This window comes from Ochotona princeps, chromosome 20, assembly GCF_030435755.1.
Source record: "Ochotona princeps isolate mOchPri1 chromosome 20, mOchPri1.hap1, whole genome shotgun sequence".
Taxonomy (NCBI): domain Eukaryota; kingdom Metazoa; phylum Chordata; class Mammalia; order Lagomorpha; family Ochotonidae; genus Ochotona; species Ochotona princeps.
The window spans coordinates 9,409,958-9,429,011 of NC_080851.1; the positions used below are offsets into that span (position 1 = coordinate 9,409,958).

Sequence of the window (19,054 nt, forward strand, 5' to 3'; positions counted from 1 at the left end):
TGTGTATTATTGTAAAAGACATACTTAAAGACTCTTGCAGTTTTAATTTCTACTTTGGTAAATACTACTAGATTTAAACCATATAAGCAAAAGCTCTTTGGGATTTTATAACTTTTAGCAGTACAAAGGGGTATTAAGATAAAAAATTTGACAACTACTGAAAACCAATTCAGAGCTTACAAAGATAAGATCAAACTAGGCAGGACCAACCCAGGTACCTGGAGCAGCCCAGTGTTCTCCCGTCAACTCTTACACCAACTAGTACCTAAGAATTCAAGACAAAACAACTTAATGTTTCACTGGCTAAGTCTCTTGTTATTCACATTCACATGAATCAAGTGATACATCTGATTACAAATACTGCAAAGTGAACTATAATACCTCTGGAGGACTAAACCTGACTAATATTTTCAGGTGATAAACATAATTTAAAAAGTACACAGATTAATAAATTTTAAGTTTAGACACTACAATCTTTACTAGTACTTACTAATAAAAGCCAACACTTACTTAGTTCTTACTATATGCATTGAAAGCACTTTATTTGCATTTTCTCTTCAAGTTTTAGGGAAAGTACCATGTTAAGCCCATCTGACAGATAAAGAAACAGAACTTGGAGACTTTAAGCAACTTGGTAATACTTTAAGGAACTTATCATTGGCACTGAAACCTAGGTACATTCCATGCACATCAAATACTGTTATCATATTTTGTTTTCAGCTAATAGGTAGTTGAAAACATTACCATTTTTTTCTTAAATAAAGGGCAATGATGGAGCTAAACATAAATGTGGAATTCCCAGACTGAAATTCACTACCTTTGACCATCCTAATTCCATGGTGTACTTCCCTGAGGTGTAAACTGCACGAGGGTACTTGAAAACATTTATGGGAAAATGGAGCTGAGCTAAGTTGACTTGGTGAAGTGGTGGTTAGTCAAGTGTTTTAGACATACCTGGCCATGCTGGACTGTCTGGGATTGCTGCCTGGCCTTGACTGCTCACTCCAGTTTCTGACAAGGCAGGCCATAGCAGGGGTGTCTGCCTCCTGGCTAAGGACCCAGACCAGCCCGACATTTGGGAATTTGGGGGATGAACCAGTAGATGAGTGAGCTTCCTCCCCACCCAAAAGTTATTTTAGCACAAAAAGTAAAAACATTCCCCCAAAACTGATACAGTTTTTCATAATATGTATTTTCCATGAACTTTTTAGAGACCCTTTACATAATTTCTTTTACTGTTATTTTTGCTATCAATTTGCAACAGCTAAAAACAATTAAAATAACCCTGAATTTTAAATATATTCTAAATTTGAATATATTCATTCATTTATATGGGAACTATAACAGCACTTTTATAGAAAAGATTATATTTTTAAGAAAACCAAAAAAAGACATGCACTAAAAGAAACTATTCAAATTATTTCTTCATGGAAAAATGCATATTGTGGGGAAAAAACTATGCAAAGATTTAAAACAATGCCTTGCATCAAAATAATATATTTTAAGAAATTAATTTATTTAATTTGAAAGTCAAAACTAATGGGTGGTGGAGGGGAGACAGAGCAAGAGAGCGAGAGAGCGACAGCGAGAGAGAGAGAGAGAGAGAGAGAAAGACATCTTCTATCTGCTAATTCACTTCCCAAATGGACACAACAGCCACAGATGAGCTGATGCAAAGATAGGAGCCAGGAGCTTCCTCTGGGTCTCCCACATGGGTGCAGGGTCCCAAGGACTTGAGTCATCCTCCATAGGGACAAGGTTAGGAAGTGGAGCAGCTGGGATTTGAACCAGCACCCATATGGGATGTCAGCACTGTAGAAGGAGGATTGATAGGCTACATCACCACGCTGGTCCCCCAAAATAATGTAAATTCTATTTTCCTTCACCTGTTGAAGTACCCTCATTTAGCAATGTGACCACAAATATTACATAGAAATTAAAAGAATTTTGAATTGAAGATAATTCTAGAAATGTACTAACTGCTGTATTATACATACAGATAAAAATATAGAAATGTAGAGAAGGTAAGTTGCCTTATTCAGTCTGACAACCTAAGATATTATGGATATGTATAGGTAGTAACAGTGTGATAGTTCTTACACAAGCAAAGAAGCTCACTTTAAACAATAGGCCAAAACCAACTTTCACACAGAAATAGTAATTAACAGCTTCCTTAAGTCTTTTAAGGTAAAGGGACACAGCAAACAGCTGACTCCCCCTGTGAGGGCTAAGCACTCAGCCCAAGGAGGAGAGGGCCAGCACAGTGAGACCTACAGTGGGCCACCAGCAGGAAGCGCTGCCCCAGGCCCGGCTCAGCCCCAACAGCTCCAACAGCACGGCTGTGCTTCCAGCAAAGGCTTCTGAAAGGACTGAAAGGGTACCAAGCTAACATGAGTCAAAGCCATTTTCTCAGTAGTTAGCACATGTACATTTTCTACCAAGCATAAACATAATGTTAACACAAAACAACACAAGTGCAGGCGTGACTAAAGTACCTTGTACTGTATGATGATACCAACTAGTCAGGAACTATCCTGCTGTGTGACTCAGCAGTGCCTAGAAACACTGTTTGGAATGGAACTAGTTTTGATAAGAAGCAGTGACACTTTCTTTCAGAAAACAAAATCCACTTACCAGCATGCATAATGAATGGGAGCCCAGTGGTCACTGTCTAATTGGTTTACAGAAAATCTTTCATTGAGAAGTCGGCTTAGTAATTCCGAATCTCCTTCACAGGCACTTCTATGGAGAGGGAAATCATCGACCCACTGGCGTTCTCTAATCATCAAAAAGAAATATCAAAATATAAATAGTACTGTAGACATTCAAAGTTTTAAAACAAATGTGACACATCTATTAAAGCTACATATACCACAGAGCAGCTGCAAACTAAATAGTGGTAACACTGCATATTAACTGCATATATATATAATTAAACAGGAATTTCAATTAGAATGTAAGCCATTAAAAAAAAAAAAAAAAGAAGCAACATGGAATACGAGTGAACAGTACTTGGCACCATAGCCCAACAGACTGATCCTCCACCTTCAACTTCCAGCATTCCATACAGGTGCTGGTTCATGTCCCAGCTGCTCCACTTCCAGCTCCCTGCTTATAGCCTGGTAAAGCGGACGAGGTTGCCTCCATCCTTGGGCCCCCATACCCACATGGGAGACCCAGGAGAAGTTACTGGCTCCCAGCTGGATCAGCTCAGCTCTGACCATTGTGGACATTTGGGGAGTGAACCAGCAGATAGAAGATCTTTCCCTCTCTGTCCTTTTCTCTGTAAATCTGCCTTTCCAATAAAAATAAATAAATGTTAAGGAAGGAAGGCAGACAAAGAAAGAGAGCGAGGGAGGGAGGGAAGGAGGAGGAAAGGAAAAGAAAGTAGGAAAGAAGGAGAGTCAGTACTTGTCTTCCGTGACACTGCTCATGCTTCTCTGCCATTTCTCCTGCTTGGGGATCTGGATTTTTGAGTAATCTGGAGCTCCTAGACCAAAGTATGGGTTTATTACCACTTTATCTACCTAGAAAGGGAAAACAAAACAGACATCTGAGAGCTTTAGAAACCTGTGTGTTGTTATACATAAGCAGATGTGAGTGACATCTTAATGTTCTCAGTTAGAAACAAATATATTTATCTCAGGAAAACATCTTTTGAAACCACATTCAAAATTTATTCAGTTCTTACCCGGTTTGTATACTGAAGATCTGATCCAAACAAAGGGTTGTAAATACAAGTATCTGCTTTCTCTAGGGCTAACATTTTACTCTTGATTTCTAGTGCACTGTAGCCCATATGCACTGAGTTTTCTGTCTGACCTGCTTCGGTAGCATAAGCAGGGTTTATAACGTTGGTCTTTATTCGTTCCAGAGGTGAGGGTCGGAATAAAGCTGGAATAAAGTGAGCCTGTGCATGCCGCTCATCCAACCACCTGGCAAAAAAAAAAAAAAAAATGTGTCCAAAGTAAAGATGAAGAGTAGACACTATCCAACTATAATATAGGATACTTTCTAATATTACCTTCAGATTTCTATTATTTTAATTAGTGTTGGTTAAATTTTTTCAGTAAGAGTTTTATTAATGGACAAATTTAATATAAGCACAATTATAATTTTAAAAGCTTCTTTCAAAATGTATGAAATATTTTTAAAATTCAAATCACTAAGATATAGGCATTCTTAGTCTTATTGTTACTGAAAGATAAAGACAGAAGAGGTTAACTGATAATTATTCATTACTAACTCTAGTTTTATAACAGGGGCAGATTAATTTTTCAGTTGTTTTTGAAGCACAAGATTAACATGCTATAAGGAGACCAGGACAATCTTGTCCTAGGAGTTACTCATTACTGTGTAGTAACTGAAAAACATAGTTTCTTAATACATACTATTTCTAAAATTTTCTTCCAAAGTTATCTGATCTATGGAAACTAATGCTGCTATAAATATGTATTTGATTAATTTAAAATATTTTGAATGCCGTTTCTTACTTATCCAAAGCTATTAACATTCTTGCTGTAAGAGTAGCAAAATGAGTACTGGATTCACTGCAGACTCGCATAATATCTTGCAAGCAATAAAAAATTGGGCATCCTGGAGTATATGTATATTTAGTATTATCTGAAAAAGAAAAATGAAGAGTTATGCCAACCTACAAAAGGTTTACAGTTGCATGTTTCCATCTAAAAATACACTTAAGAGTGGACCAAAGTTGACGTTAGCCTAGTAAGTAGTTAAGTTGCCTAGGTTGCACATGAGAGCGCCTGGTTTAGAGTTGTGACTCCAGGTCCTAACTGCAGCTTCCAACCAATACAGGCCTTGACAGATGGCAGTAGTGGCTCAGGCAACTACGTCCCTGCTACCTTCACGGGCAATTTGAATTGCATTCTTAGTTCCTGGCTCTGGCCCCAGCCCAGCCTCAGTTGTTGCAGGCATCTGAGGCACTAATAAGTGGATGGGATCTTTCTTTCTTCGTTTCTTGGACTCACAAATAAATAAATGAAAATATACAGTATCTTTAAAAAACCAAAACTTATAAAAAGTAGAATATAAATGATTCTAGTTTTGTTACTGTAAGGCCTACATTCAAGTGATAGCTAACTGTGTAATCTTGTCCCTTTGAGTTAATTTAGCATTTAGACTCTTAGAGGATTAATGAAATGGTTTCCTCTTTCTCTATCTTAACAATGTGGTAAAACTTTTTAGTAAGATTTCCAACAGACAAAGTTGCCACTTGGGATGCCTAGGATGGAGTCCCACCTCCACTTTTGATCCACATGTGCCTAAGGGACAACAAGTAAAGGCCCAGGTACTTAGGTTTCTGTTACCTGTGTGGGAGAGTTGGGTGCAGTTTCTGAATCCTGGTTTCCGCCTAGTCCAGCCCTGGCTATTACAGATGGTTGGAGAACAGATGATTGGGTCTATCCCTCTTTCTGACATTGCCTTTCAAATAAATGGCTTTTTTGTTTGTAGTTTTTACTCTTCAGATTTTATTTGAGGGCCCGGCACCGTGGCCTAGTGGCTAAAGTCCTTGCCTTGAATGCACCGGGTTCCCATATGGGCGCCGGGTTTAATCCCGGCTGCTCCACTTCCCATCCAGCTCCCTGCTTGTGGCCTGGGAAGGCAGTCGAGGACGGCCCAAGGCATTGGGACCCTGCACCTGTGTGGGAGACCCAGGAGGAAGTTCCTGGCTCCTGGGTCTGGATAGGCACAGCACTGGCCGTTGTGCTCACTTGGGGAGTGAATCATCAGACGGAAGATCTTCTTCTCTGTCTCTCCTCTCTGTATATCTGGCTTTGTAATAAAAAAAATAAATAAATCTTAAAAAAAAAAGATTTTATTTGAAAGGCAGAGTTAGAGAAAGGAAGCAACAAAATCTTCTAACTGCTGGTTCATTCCCCAACAGCAGCACTGACCAGGGATGGGTCACGCTGAAGACAGGACCCAGGAGCTTCTTCCTCATCGCTCATGTGGGTGCAAGAGGCCCATGTGCTTTAGTCAGTCTACCACTGCCCTCACAGGCCCATCAGCAGGGAACTGCATCAGAAGTGAACAGCAGGGTCTTGAACTGGCACCCATACAGGACACCAGCACACATATACAATGCCAGCACTTCAGCAGGGGCTTAACTCACTCGTAAATAGCTTTAAAAGAAACATAAAATAGGAGCCAGTTTTGTGGTATAGTGGGTAAAGTCACCACTTTGCGATGTTGGTGTCCTATATGGACAGTGACTGGAGATGGATGTTCCACTTCCTATCCAGTTCCCTGCTAATTGCCTAGGCTTCTGCCACCCACATGAGACCCAAAAGGAAGCTCATGGCTTCTGGCTTCAGCCAGGCCCATCACGGGCTGCTGTGGCCATATGGGGCAGGAACCAACAGATGGAAGATTCTCCCTCTAACTCAGATTTTCAAAATACATACATACACAAATAAAGGTTTTAAAAAGTCCATAAAGCAAATATTGAACTTTATAACTTAAGCATACCTGAGAGAATTTCTGGAATGCCGCAGCTGGCTAATTACATAAAAAAAAATCATATTTCTATAAAAGTATCTTGCACATTTATAAAACCTTCATTGGAAAGGATATAATATAGCTCAATTGTAAGTTTTAACTACTGTGTGGCAGGAGAGATTGAAGGGCTCCCACAGCAGCTCACTAGTGTGTCACTGGTACTGCTAGTATCACACCTGAGTCCAGAACTCTAGTTGCCAGAGATTTCAGAGTTGTTAGTTCACTCAATTCTTCCACCACTGTGAGCCAAGTGGGGACAGGTAACAAAACTGTTTCTGTTTTACAGTAAATTAAATAAAGAAGTGATTTGCTCAGGATCAAAAAGTAGAGGATTACTGGGGTCAGCATGGTGGCTCAAATTTGCACTGAAATTCAATATGTTTTTTATAAGAATTATTCTAGGATGTTGAAGACTCAATTAAAATGTTTATTTTAGATCCGTGTTTTTTAAAGTTTACCAGTACAAATGGGCAGAGTATTTTAGAGCTATTACTGAGAGGTTTTATTTTAGGTTTTATTTATTTATTTTTATTGGAAAGTGAGATTTACCCCCAAAAGAAGGCAATACAGAGAGAAAGCCCTCTGTCTGCTGTTTCACTCCCTAAGTAGAATATAAGTGGCTGTAATGGCTGGAGCTGAGCAGATCCGAAGCCAGGAGGTGGGAGCCTGTTCCAGGTCACACACAGGTGCAGGGTCCCAAGTCTTTCAGCCATCCTCTGCTGCTTTCCCAGGTCACAAGCAGAGAACCGGATGGGAAGTGGGGCTGTCTGGACACGAGCCAGCACCCACGTGGGATCCTGGGGAATGCAAGGCAAAGTTTTAGCCACTGAACCACTGTGCTGGATCCCTGCTGACATCTTCATTGTTCCAAATACAAAACAGGCCCTGATTACAATGTGTTAGTTTTCTAGAATATACATCTATTTTCATTCTCTTCATAGAATCATTTGAAGAATCTCTTATTTTAACTTGGACAATTTAAATTACACCTTTGCTCCTCTCTCACTTCTTATCATATTTCCAAAAACCAAACTAAAACATTACCACTCAGCTAGGAAGCCTGTTTATTACTCTGAAATCAAAGCATTAAGTACATTTCCTTTTTTCTATTAATTTAGAAACATGTATTTTACTATGAATTATAAATGCAAACTCCTAAGTTTCTCAATGCACTTTTCCTTAATATGTAAAGCAAACAAAGGTTTATCAAGTAAATGCAGAGTTCACCTTTGACAACTGATGGGACAATAAACAGTGCTGCTTCCCTGCCCATCTTTTCTCCATCCAGAGGAAATGTCTTCATCAGCACGACTCGTTTGCCTAATCATTCAAAAGAAACCAGTAAAAATAACAGACTTTCAATTTTAAAAGTTACCTTGAGAAAGAAAAAATTCATTTTTTAAAAGGCTGTATCTAGAGGAACTGAAATGAAAAACCAACCAGTCTTATGGACATTGTGTGGATAATAAACAAGTAGATTCAGTGTTTTGGTATTACTCATTCCAAGGGAACTTCCTGTAGTAGCAAGGAACACTGACCTACTAAGGATGCCAAGAACAGGTGAACAGCAAGGCACCACGCACTTGTGTGCTCACTCAGCATACAGGCAGTCCAAATTTTTAGTCTGGACTAAGTAAGGAGACCTATTTAAATTTCAAAGTCTTCAGTTTTAGTAGCTTTTCATTTAACATTTAACTTCTACCTTTAATTTTGGTTTTTTATAAAAATATGATTGGGCTATAAACAATTCTTTTGACTTTTAACTATCAGTCTGATTTTGTCAATTTGGCAGGTAGGGGCTATACATCATAGTCTGCAGGTCTCAGGCTAGAAAAGCCTCTTGCTGCAGATCCTTTGCGCATGACTACTGCCTGTCTTCCCCCTGAGAAGGCAACCTTATTCCTGACTCAAGTAGAAGTGCAAGGGGCAGGAAGGTGCCCTCCAGGGAGGGTCAGAAAATGTGAAGGTTTTTAAGTAACTGTCAGAGGCAGTATTTTTGATTATTGAGGTCTATTATAGTCCCGAAATCATTCACATAAAATTAGCACTTATCTGAGATATAACTGTCAGATACAGAATAAAATTCTACTAAATTTCAGAGGCACTGTTCTTTGGTCTGGCTTGAGGTCCTTGCCCTGCTTCACCTTTCCTGCTTTGCTGCTTCCTCAAACCTAACTACTTTGCAGACTGCATGCTCTTACCAAGTGACAACCAATGCCTACATTTCCATTTTGCGGATGTCAAAATAACTTCATAGTAATTCACAAAACCAACTTAAAAATTTCACAAATAAGTAAGTTTGGTAGTACTCTGTGAAACAACATATAGCACTGTACAAAAATGTGAAGTGTAACTTTGGTACATGTGTGACTTTACTGTTAGGCTCACATAAGGCAGCAGACTACTATAAAAATCTCTCTCTTTTTTTTAAAGATTTATTTTATTTTTATTACAAAGTCAGATATACTGAGAGGAAGAGAGACAGAGAGGAAGTGGAGCTGCCGGGATTAGAACCAGCGGCCATATGGGATCAAGGCGAGGACCTTAGCCACTAGGCCACGCTGCCGAGCCCTACTATAAAAATATCTTACACAGTTATGAAACCGCTATTGAATAGGATATTCAGGATATAATATAGCGAATTATGTAATTTTTTATTCAACTTAGTAAATCTTTCCTATTCTAATTTTGTTTATGAAAAACTAAGACTATATTAACATATTTTGTTTATTTTTTATTGGAAAGTCAGATATATGGAGAGGAGGAGAGTCAGAGAGGAAAATCTTCCATTCACTGGTTCACTTCTCAAGTGACCGCAACAGCTGAAGCTGAGCCGATCCGAAGTCAGGAGCCAGGAGCTGCCTCCAGGACTCCCACACGAGTACAAGTCCCAAAGCTTTGGGCCATCCTTGACTGCTTTCCCAGGCCACAGGCAGGGAGCTGGATAGGAAGCGGGGCTGCCGGGATTAGAACTGGTACTCATATGGGATCTGGGCGCATTCAAGGTGAGGACATCAGCAGCTAGACTACCGCGCCAGGCTGCTGTTAGCATATTTTACTTTTAACTGGAGCCTATATGGGATCCTGGCACTTGATGGGATTAGCCAATAAAACCATTGCGGTGGCACCTGTCTTTAACTTTTAATATAAATTTTATTTACTTATTTTTCATTTTATTTGAAAGAAAGACAGGAAGACAGGGGAGTGAAACCTTCCATTGCTGGTTCACTCCCTCAAACTCCCCAACAACTGGGACTATGCCAGATTGAAATCATGAGCCCAAAAATCAATCTGGGCTTCCCTTGTGGTGCAGGACTCACGTCCCCGAGCCATCATCTCCTGCCTGTGAACACAGGCAAGAACCTGGAACTGGAGACAGAGACAGAACTTCAACCAAGGCACTCCAATATGGGACGCTGATGCCCGAGTGGCATATTCACTGCTAAGCTGAATACCTATGCCTAGTTTCTGTAACTTTTGACTATTATCTGCTTCTTCTGATGCATTTGCATGAGAAAATCCATCATTAATTTTTAAGTCACCGTCATGGGCTATACATTATCTAATATTTAATTGGGGCCTCAATCTGTCAGGGTTAATCATTCTACAGAAGCCTGAATCTTTTACAAAGTTTTCATATGACCAAGTGGGCAGAACCCCAGCTACCTGGTATCTTACAAGACTTTCTTTAATCCACAAGTATGAATTTTCAATTAGTTTCAGAGAGAAGTTCAGTTTCCTTTCTCCTGTGGGAGAGGAATAGATAGTAGTCCAAAGATACTTATTGCAGGAAGTATACTTTTAGCCTAGTAGCTAAAGTCTTTACCTTGCACACACCGGGATCCTATATGGGCACTGGTTCTAATCCTGGCAGCCCTGCTTCCCATCCAGCTCCCTGCTTGTGGCCTGGGAAAGCAGTCGAGAATGGCCCAAAGCCTTGGGAGCCTGCACCTGCATGGGAGACCTGGAAGAGGCTCTGGGTTCCTGGCTTCGGATAGGCTCAGCTCCGGCCATTATGGCCACCTGGGGAGTAAATTGATGGACAGAAGAGCATCCTCTCTGTATAGCTGAGTTTCCAATAAAAATAAATAAATTTTTAAAAAATGGCAGGGAAGGGGGCATCTAGGCAAAAGCTAGGATGCTGGGTAAGATACCTGCATCCTGTCTGGAGCGCCAGATCCTGACTGTGGCTCCTGATTCTTGCCTATCACATACCCTGTGAGACAACAGGCGATGAATCAAGTGACAGGGTTCCTGTCACCTACCTGTGACATCCAGATGGAGTTCCTGGCCCCGCCCATTGGGGACATTTTAGGGGCAGATAAAGCGATAACAGCTGCTCTCTGTCTGCCTCTGATATTAACTAGTTACTTTAAAGGGATATAAGCGGTTGGGAGACAAGCTTCCTACCTCTGATACCCTGGTTTGCAGGAGAAATTGGTTTGGTCGTTTCTACCACGTAATCCAATATGCCTTGTGTTATTTCACTATTGCACTGAAGCTTAGTTTCCAACAAAACTTTCTTCCTCTTCTTTTTTTGTCCTTCAATGGGAACTTCATGCAGCAAAATCTGAGACAAGAAAAATTAATTAAGACAAAGTTCAGAATAAAGTTTAGTATTACAATAAACCAGCAGCATTTCTCCCCCTTAGCTGCATATTAGAAGAACTTGCTAAGTTTTAAAACAATGTCAATACCAGCACAAGGAGCTAATGAATGAGGACGTCCGAGACTTGGACCAGGGACTGGCAGTGTGAAAAACTTCAGCGCAGCCAGGGCTGAGAAATGCCAGGCCAGGGCCCTGCTGAAGCAGCTGCCTCTTGAGGGCACATCACAGACATCCGATGACCTTAAACTAGTAGTTCACGCACAAGGCCTGAGAAGGCAGGCAGCTAAGAGAGCATTTCTTAGTGCTTGGAAGTCACTGCACAGAAAAGAGAATGACTCAGGTATCTATCCATTCATCCATCCATCCATCCATCCATCTCTGTATCTCAGTTGCTTGTTTACTAAAACATGCAAATACAAGTACCTCAAGACTAAAAAGAAGTAACTGAATTGCCTAAACGTATGGTACCATATACATTCAAATGAATTGCTAAAAATAGTAATTTAGCCCCCAAACATTCAAGAATAGTGTTTAGCTTAAAACTCGGGAGGGACAGACTTTACAGTGGTTGTCATTTTTCAAGAATCAATTTATAAATCATAGTAAATCCAACCCTATATAAATTTCAAGAAAAACTCAAGCAATTTTTAACATCTGTTAGATGATTTGTTCATGTCAATGACAAGCAAATGGTGAAAAGTCATGCAAAAGACAGACAATCTGATGGTCAGACATCCAGAATAATGAGCACGTTAATAAGAATTTACAGGACAGAATAAGGCTTTATATGTAAATGATAACAAAGAATGGCAGTCAATTGTGTAAGTCAAATGTTATTAAATTTGCTTACTTCATATGACTTGGCTCTGTATTCCCGAGAATTGAGACTGGCAGTATTCTTTGGACGAATAACAGCAACATAAGCATCTTCTATGTTTTTTGGATTTCCCATTGCTTTATAGAGAGACAAAAAATCCTTGGAAATATTGACAAAATTGGTTGCAAGGCAAAAATACAGTATTACATGTTAACTTGCCAATTTATATAATCATGCAGAAAAAAACTTTTCAAATACCGTTTTTTTTTTTTTTTTTCCTTAGAGTATACAGAACCTAAAGGGACCAGCTTTGTAGAGCAGTGGGTTAAGATGCCACCTTACACTGCCATATGAACAAGTGCTGGCTGTTCCATTCTAATCTGGCTCCCTAATAACGCAGCTGGGAATCAGCTGAGGGCTGGGTCCCTGCAACCACTATGAGACCAAGAGAAAATTCCAGACTCCTGGCTTTGGTCTGGCCAAATTCTGACCATCACGGCCAGATGGGGAATAAACCAAGAGACAGAGATTTCTCTGCCTTTCATATAAATAAAAATGTTTTAAAAATAAGTAAATAGAAGCTAAAAGGTAAGCCAGAGATTGTTCTACACACATACTGTGGAACTATTCAACACGTTAGCTTGTAATTTGACAAATTCCTTAGGCTCTGTTAGCCTTTTCTGATCTTTAAGTGAGGATATATATTCTCACAGATCTAAACTGTATAGCAAGAATCCACCTTTTGTGCTTATAAAAGGGGTGCAATTATTAAATATCTTTTAAACAATGACACAAAATAGTGATTTAGAATACATACTTTTCCCCCTTAACCAGCTGGGAAGCTGCTTTATATCCACTGACATTCCTTGTGGAAGCTTTAGCAAGAAGTTGGATGTTACACGTTTCCAGAAGCTAAAGCACATCTTTGGAGGTGCCCATTACAACCACTTGGCCAGCTGACAAAGCTTTCTGATAATGACTTCTGAATCTTCCATTTCCCCTATCCCTAATAACCTCAACCTTTACTTCCAAACATCTCCATTCTCTCTCTGAATTTATATAACTTTTTTTCTCACTAGACTAATTTTAAGTCTCCTCTGGGAAATTTCCCACCAAAAACTGAATTTTAATCACACTCTAAGTTGTTTAATAGCTCTATCACTACTTTTTTTCATGACTAGCCTAAAATACAACTTGATTGCGTTTTATTTACCCTTTTCACAAAAAGGTTTCTTTCACTTATATGCCAACTAATTTCTAAAAGAACATCACTTTCTTTCCAGGCCATATTGAAATTATCTTTCTTCAATGTTTTTAAAAAGCCCATTAGGCATTAAAATGACCTGCTCATATTTAATAAATTACTTATTGCTCTAACTCTCAAAAGAGAAAACTGAGACCATTCTAAAGTCAAGGGGTTTTTCAGCTCTACTTGAAAGGAAATAGAGTAATTTGCTTTGTTTTCTCAGTTGTGATTGGTAATGTCTCTTTGGAACATTCAAAACCATCTTTAAGTAACAAATTTTAAAATGCATGACTTTGAGAAATCCTTTAAAAAGGACTAAAACAACCATTACAATCATTGTACAAGCATTTTAAGTTGATTTGGGACCAAAGAGCTTTAGATATTCCATAAGAGAAACTGCAGTACAAATTAGGATGGTAACATTTCATTTCAAGAAGTTTTGAGGACATATTCATTCTCATTCCAGTCACAGAATTGACTTCAGTCCATGGTTTTCATTAGCTCGTTCTTAAGCCCGCCTCATGCTAAAGGGCTTCCTAACCATGTGAGAAGGATGAAGCCCATTTCTTCTCAGAAGTTCTATACCATTTATTTTTCTCCTCAGATTTATAATGACTTCCAGGGGCCAGCATGGTGGCATGTCATAATAATCCTCCACATGCAGCACTGGCATCCCACGTGGGCACTGGTTCTAGTCCCAGCTGTTCCATTCCCCATCTGGATCCCTGCCAATGTGCCAGGGCAAGCAGCAGAGGATGCCACAAGTCCTTGGGCCCCTGCACCCACGTGGGAGATCTAGAAGAAGCTCCTGGCTTCAGATTGGCTCAGGACTGGTTGTTGCAGTAATTTGGGAAATGAACTAGCAGGTTGAACATCTCTCTTTTCCTTTCTGTGCGCAACTTTTTAAAGAACAAATAAATCTTAAAACAACAGTGATTTCTAGATACTATTTCACAAATTAAGACAGGTATGCTTCTGTGAAAACTGCAAGCCCCCCAAAACACTGTATTTCAGAGCCCTTGTGTAGTCCACAATGTACAGTCACAAAAAAATTTGCTCTATAAAACACCTAAAAGCAAAATCAAGTAATTCCCAGTTTCCTAAAAAAAAACCTGAAAGCAAATTAATGACTGTCTTGATCAATTCTTGCTGAGAAAACATTTACCAGCAAAATGCTTTATTTGTTAACACTCACCGATCTGGAATATTTAGTTTTGAAAAGGTCAACTTTGAAAAGGTCACCATAGGGGATGTGATTAACTCTAAGATCCCACCTCGAGGTTATAGTATTTTGTTTTTAAAAACAAAATGCATGTCCTCACAAAGCTCTTAGAATTGATTATAAAGAAGCGCTGGTTCTTTCAGTGGTAGGGAAAGAAGACCACAAAGGCTTAAGCCAGGAAAAATAAGGAAAGCTTCTAATACAGCTGCAAAGACAGAAACACAGGTGGATGGATAGGAGGAGGGTAAGGAACTGAGATAGTTAGAAAAAAGTAACTAGTTCGCACTAACTTGCTCCTGAGTTTTGCATAAGGGCTCAAGTTACTCACAGGCAATGTGTGGCAGTTTGGCTTACTTTACAGGAAAAATGCTTAGGCACAAATGATAGTGTGCTGCCCAAGCCATGACATCTGATCAGTAGAGTGGCGGGCCTGGTTGTGTGTGTGACCGTCAGAAACACGCGCAGGGCAATTCTGGTTCTCACCACGCCCCGGGGAGGGCATGTCCACTACTGGTCCACAACTGTCCTGTCATCTCCCACGGGGGGTGGGTGGCAGGTCTGCTAGGGACTGTACCCTGGACAGTTTAGCTCCCAAGCCCACTGGTCGAGTGCAGTAGCTTTCCCCCTGAGTGGGAAGGGAATGGCGCTAAGATCCGTTGGATCAGAGACTTCTGATGAAGCTAAAAATGAAAGAAAAACTAGCGGGAGGGGTGGGGGAGCAAAGAAATAAAGCAGGAAAAGACAGAGGTAGAGGGAAGACGGGCTGGGATAACTCAGCTGGGAGTCGCTTTCCCTGCCCCGTTAAATGTATCATGTAACAAAACCCTCAGCTACCGGGGAGGACAGCGTCGCCGCGCCGAGATTCGTTCCCGAAGGGGCGCGAGCTTCTCCGCAGCTCCTTGTAAACAGTAACAATGGTGAAGTCCTTGCCTGCAGACCCCGAGACGTGGAGGCGGTCGGCTTCCCGCTCCGTTCTCTCTCGCTCCTCCTCGGAGTGCTCTGCCGCTCCGGGCGCTGCATTCAACCCTCGGGGAGGGCCCCTCACCGCCGTCCCATCCTCTGCCCTTCGGCCCCAGGCACCCCGCCCGCCCTGGGCGATCCGGCTCTTCACAGAGCTGCCCAGGCCTCGCACCTCAGCGCCTTTCCTTCACCCGATCCCGAAACCAGGGGCTCCCCGGGTCTCTCTAAGGCCTTGACTTTTCCAAGCCGCTGCGACCGGGGTGCGGAAACAGCTTCCGGGTTCACACCCCGTCTCAGCCTCGCGGTTGGCGGCCTAAGAGCTTCCGGGTCGGTCGCCGGAGCCGCTTGTCGTTCGTGCTGCTGCTGCTGCTGCTGCTGCTTGGTGGCCGGCGCTGCTGGCTCCCCGAGGCTGCTGGCCAGCGGCTCCCGGGACTGCGGCGGCGACAGGAGCACCCGCGGCCCTGCCCGGAGCGGGGAAGGGGAGGAGCGCGCGCGTGTCAGGCCTGAAGCATGAGCCGGACTTGACGGCGAGGCGGAGGCAGCAGCCACCGCCCCCTCGTCCCCTCCCTCGAGGGAGGCGGCGCGGCGGCTGGAGAGGGATGGGGGCCGCCCGCCCAGTCTGAGTCTCTCCGCGGCGCCTGAGGCTTTTTCACGCAGCGCTTCCGCGAGGGCCGCCGACAGCCTCTGCCCGTCCTGGGGGTGGGGTGGGTGGGGCGCACCGGCTACCTGAGGTCACCGGGCGGCCGCGGCGGAGGCAGAGGCAGAGCTGTTGACCTGCGTCGGGGAGAGGGGTCCGCCCGACCGTTTCCCCTCAGCCCGAGAAGTAGCCGTAAGTCTCCTCCACTCTTCGACGTTACCGGGGTCTCTTCACCCTTTGGGGAGGAGGTAGGAGGGCGCTAGGCGTTCACCCTTGCCTGGGTTCACGCCCTCTCAGATCTCCGGCGAGGGTGCTTCTGTCCACCCGGGGAGCATTGTCTGTCAGCCCGCAGTCTCGAGCGAGCAGCATCCTGTCTGCCTCCCCCCCCCCCCCCCACAACTCCCCATCGGGAGGCGGATTTGCAAGACTGGGGTGTCCGTGGCGCGCCCTATCCTCCCCATCTGGATGCCTCTGCTTGTCCCTCTGTCCTCCAAGGATCCGTGTCCTCGCTCCTAGCCTAGGGTTCTGCCGATCCTGGGCGGATGGGGCCAGGGCTCTCTGCAGGGCTGGGGTGGGTGGGGAGAGGTGCACGCGAGCTGCGGGGAACCTGTGTGTGCAGCTTCCGCCGCCAGAATCGCCCCTGTGGCACCCCCTTCCTCCTTCCTTGCATGTCTAGGAGCTGTCTTCCGTGGAGTTGAAGGGAATTGGAACGTGCACTGAGGCGTCTCCCAAGGAGACGGTCTCACCGGCTCGGTACCCCCCTCCCTCGCCCTATGGCACACCGAATAAGCTCGTGTTGCAAAGGGCTGTGGATTAGGAACTCCCAGAGATGACTGTGAGGGCTGTTGTTGGCAGATCCTGGGGTTTGGATATCTTGAGCATTTTTCAGTGTTTTCTTTTACGATTTACTTTTTTTTTTAAATTTTTAATGCACTAAGTATATGCACCTGAAATGAGAAATCTTTGCTCTGGAAGCTCTGGGTTTGTTTAAAGAAATGTTAATAATGTCAGAACGGTTTTCACTGATGGTGTCGGATTGTAGTGGATTTTATTTTCACTCCTTGCTTCCAGGGAAGGCTTTTTCACTGATTGCTATCAACACAGTGAGTGCCTGATCTTCCTGCTTAGATTAGAACGAAAACTCTGTGAAGTATCGCCAGTGTATGTTTCCAGGTTGTCAACAGTTTTTTTTCTTATTAAAATGTTATTTGCTTCTTAAACTGCTACTTCAGAACTTTCCAGAACTTACGTTAAAAAATAACTGTCCGTAGTTGGACAGTGCTTTCAACCACTGGTTGGCTACTTGTCAAGGCACCATGGGAAATAATTGCTAATTGAAGATTAAGTTTACTCTGTATTGCAGGTTCTTTGATAAATATCCTACAAACCCCTATTTAATCTAGTAGCTTCCTGTTTTTCTGAAAACGATTTCTTTAAGAAGATAGTGTTTTGAATGCCCCACCAGCAGCCCCTGGGAAAAGCCCTCCTTGGAGCAGTAGATTTGAGGCTCTTGTTAGATTTCTGCTTCGCAGTTAACAGGTTTGGGTGTGAAGTAGACTCAGGAGATGTCGCGCCGACTGTCTCTCTGGAAATGTGTTTGATTTGGCACGGAAGTCAAACATTGTGCTGACTTGAGTGTGTTATTAAGGGTGTGGCTTTAGCTCTGTAAAATCGATTCGTTTCCGAACATGAAGAATAGAGTGCTGTGGTGAGAGAATGGGCAGGAACCTGAAAAAAGTCTTGCTAATAAACAATTCTGTTGATCTCTGAATCATGCTCACGATGGGATGGGCTGGATAGCAACCGTATGGTAACATTGCATTTGCTGCATTTGCCTGCTCCCTGCCTGCCTCTCCCCCAGTGCCCCACAAATTTGAAGTTTGCAAATCTGTGAGATGGCAGTAAGCCAGGGTCCTGACAGGTGGCTGCTAAGACAGGGGATGTAAGTTTTGTTAACCTCTCATACTTTCTGTTTTCTTTCCTCTTTTCTTGGGTGTGCACTCAACACTTGTGAAAGTGAAATGTCATTATAAAATTATATATTCACATCCTGCTTGTATGTGTAAGTTGAGTGCAGTGGATGGAAGAACTGTGATTTAAGTTCATGAGATTCTTCTTGCGTAGAAATTGAGAAAGATTCCTCAATGCTTTGGGTATTTACCACTCCCCCTCCCTTCAAGGATGCTTGCAACATTTATTCATATTAAAATCTTAAACATTTCTCTCACATAATAGGCTTTGTATGTGACACATCAGTCTGAGGGGGAGTTTCCGTGCCTGCCTCAGAAAATGCTTAGATGTTTTCTTTCTTTTTTCAGCTATTGGCTTAGGGAGTAGCATTTTTGGACATTCAGTTTATTTTTTCATGAAACTTGAGACTGCCTCTTTTAAAAAAGAATTTGCCAAATAACATATTTTTCACACTCCCTTCATTTCAGCAAATCTTTACTGAACACCCTATTGTGTGAGCCAGGGCCTGTGTTGGTAATGGAACTCTAAGGTTAAATGTATCAGGATTCCGTTCTTTACTGAATTGATCAGACTGTATCTGTCTGCTTTTGCGGGCTTCTCTAACAGATTTTTAAGTCCCTCGTCTTTCAGGCTTTCACTTTTTAATGACAATCGAACACACTGCTGTTTATTGGGTGTTTATTTGTGCCGGGCACCAGGCTTCTGTAATACATTTTCTCATGTAATTCTTAGAACATTCCTAAGTATTTTATCTTCATTTAAAAACCACATCATTTCTGGCTTATGGGGTTGCTGAATGTTTTTGTTTTGTTGTTTTACCTTATAATATGCTGGAACAAATTTGACCTGTATTCCTGAAGAGAAAGAAGTGAAAATATAGTTATAATAGATTTTGATTGTCTAATATTGCTTCAAACATACAAAATCCTACTTTCATAATATATTAGTATCTTTTGTGTCCTAAAGTAGACATGCTATCAAAATGCAGTTCTTAAATATTGTTTAAAATTTCGAAGAGATATAATCAGCTTAGGTGTTTGGACATGTATAACTGTTTTTTTTTTTTTTAA

At 42.0% G+C, this 19,054-nt stretch overlaps 1 protein-coding gene across 4 annotated transcripts in view; it reads right to left on the reverse strand.

Annotated features, from left to right (window-relative positions):
- The window catches only part of KRIT1 (KRIT1 ankyrin repeat containing), a 34,925-nt gene extending 19,064 nt beyond the window's left edge, over positions 1-15,861 (reverse strand). For 3 of the 4 annotated variants that reach the window (XM_058678250.1, XM_004582293.4, XM_058678251.1), the window contains exons 1-8: positions 15,251-15,861; positions 11,982-12,085; positions 10,933-11,092; positions 7,750-7,842; positions 4,494-4,623; positions 3,692-3,935; positions 3,412-3,527; positions 2,635-2,778 (exon numbers count right to left, since the gene is read on the reverse strand). In XM_058678250.1, the coding sequence (XP_058534233.1) occupies positions 2,635-2,778; positions 3,412-3,527; positions 3,692-3,935; positions 4,494-4,623; positions 7,750-7,842; positions 10,933-11,092; positions 11,982-12,083 (989 nt within the window). In that variant the 5' untranslated portion in view covers positions 12,084-12,085; positions 15,251-15,861. The remainder of the gene's footprint in view (positions 1-2,634; positions 2,779-3,411; positions 3,528-3,691; positions 3,936-4,493; positions 4,624-7,749; positions 7,843-10,932; positions 11,093-11,981; positions 12,086-15,250) is intronic. The other variant, XM_058678249.1, reaches the window with a different exon arrangement.
- Positions 15,862-19,054: the final 3,193 nt, after the last annotated feature.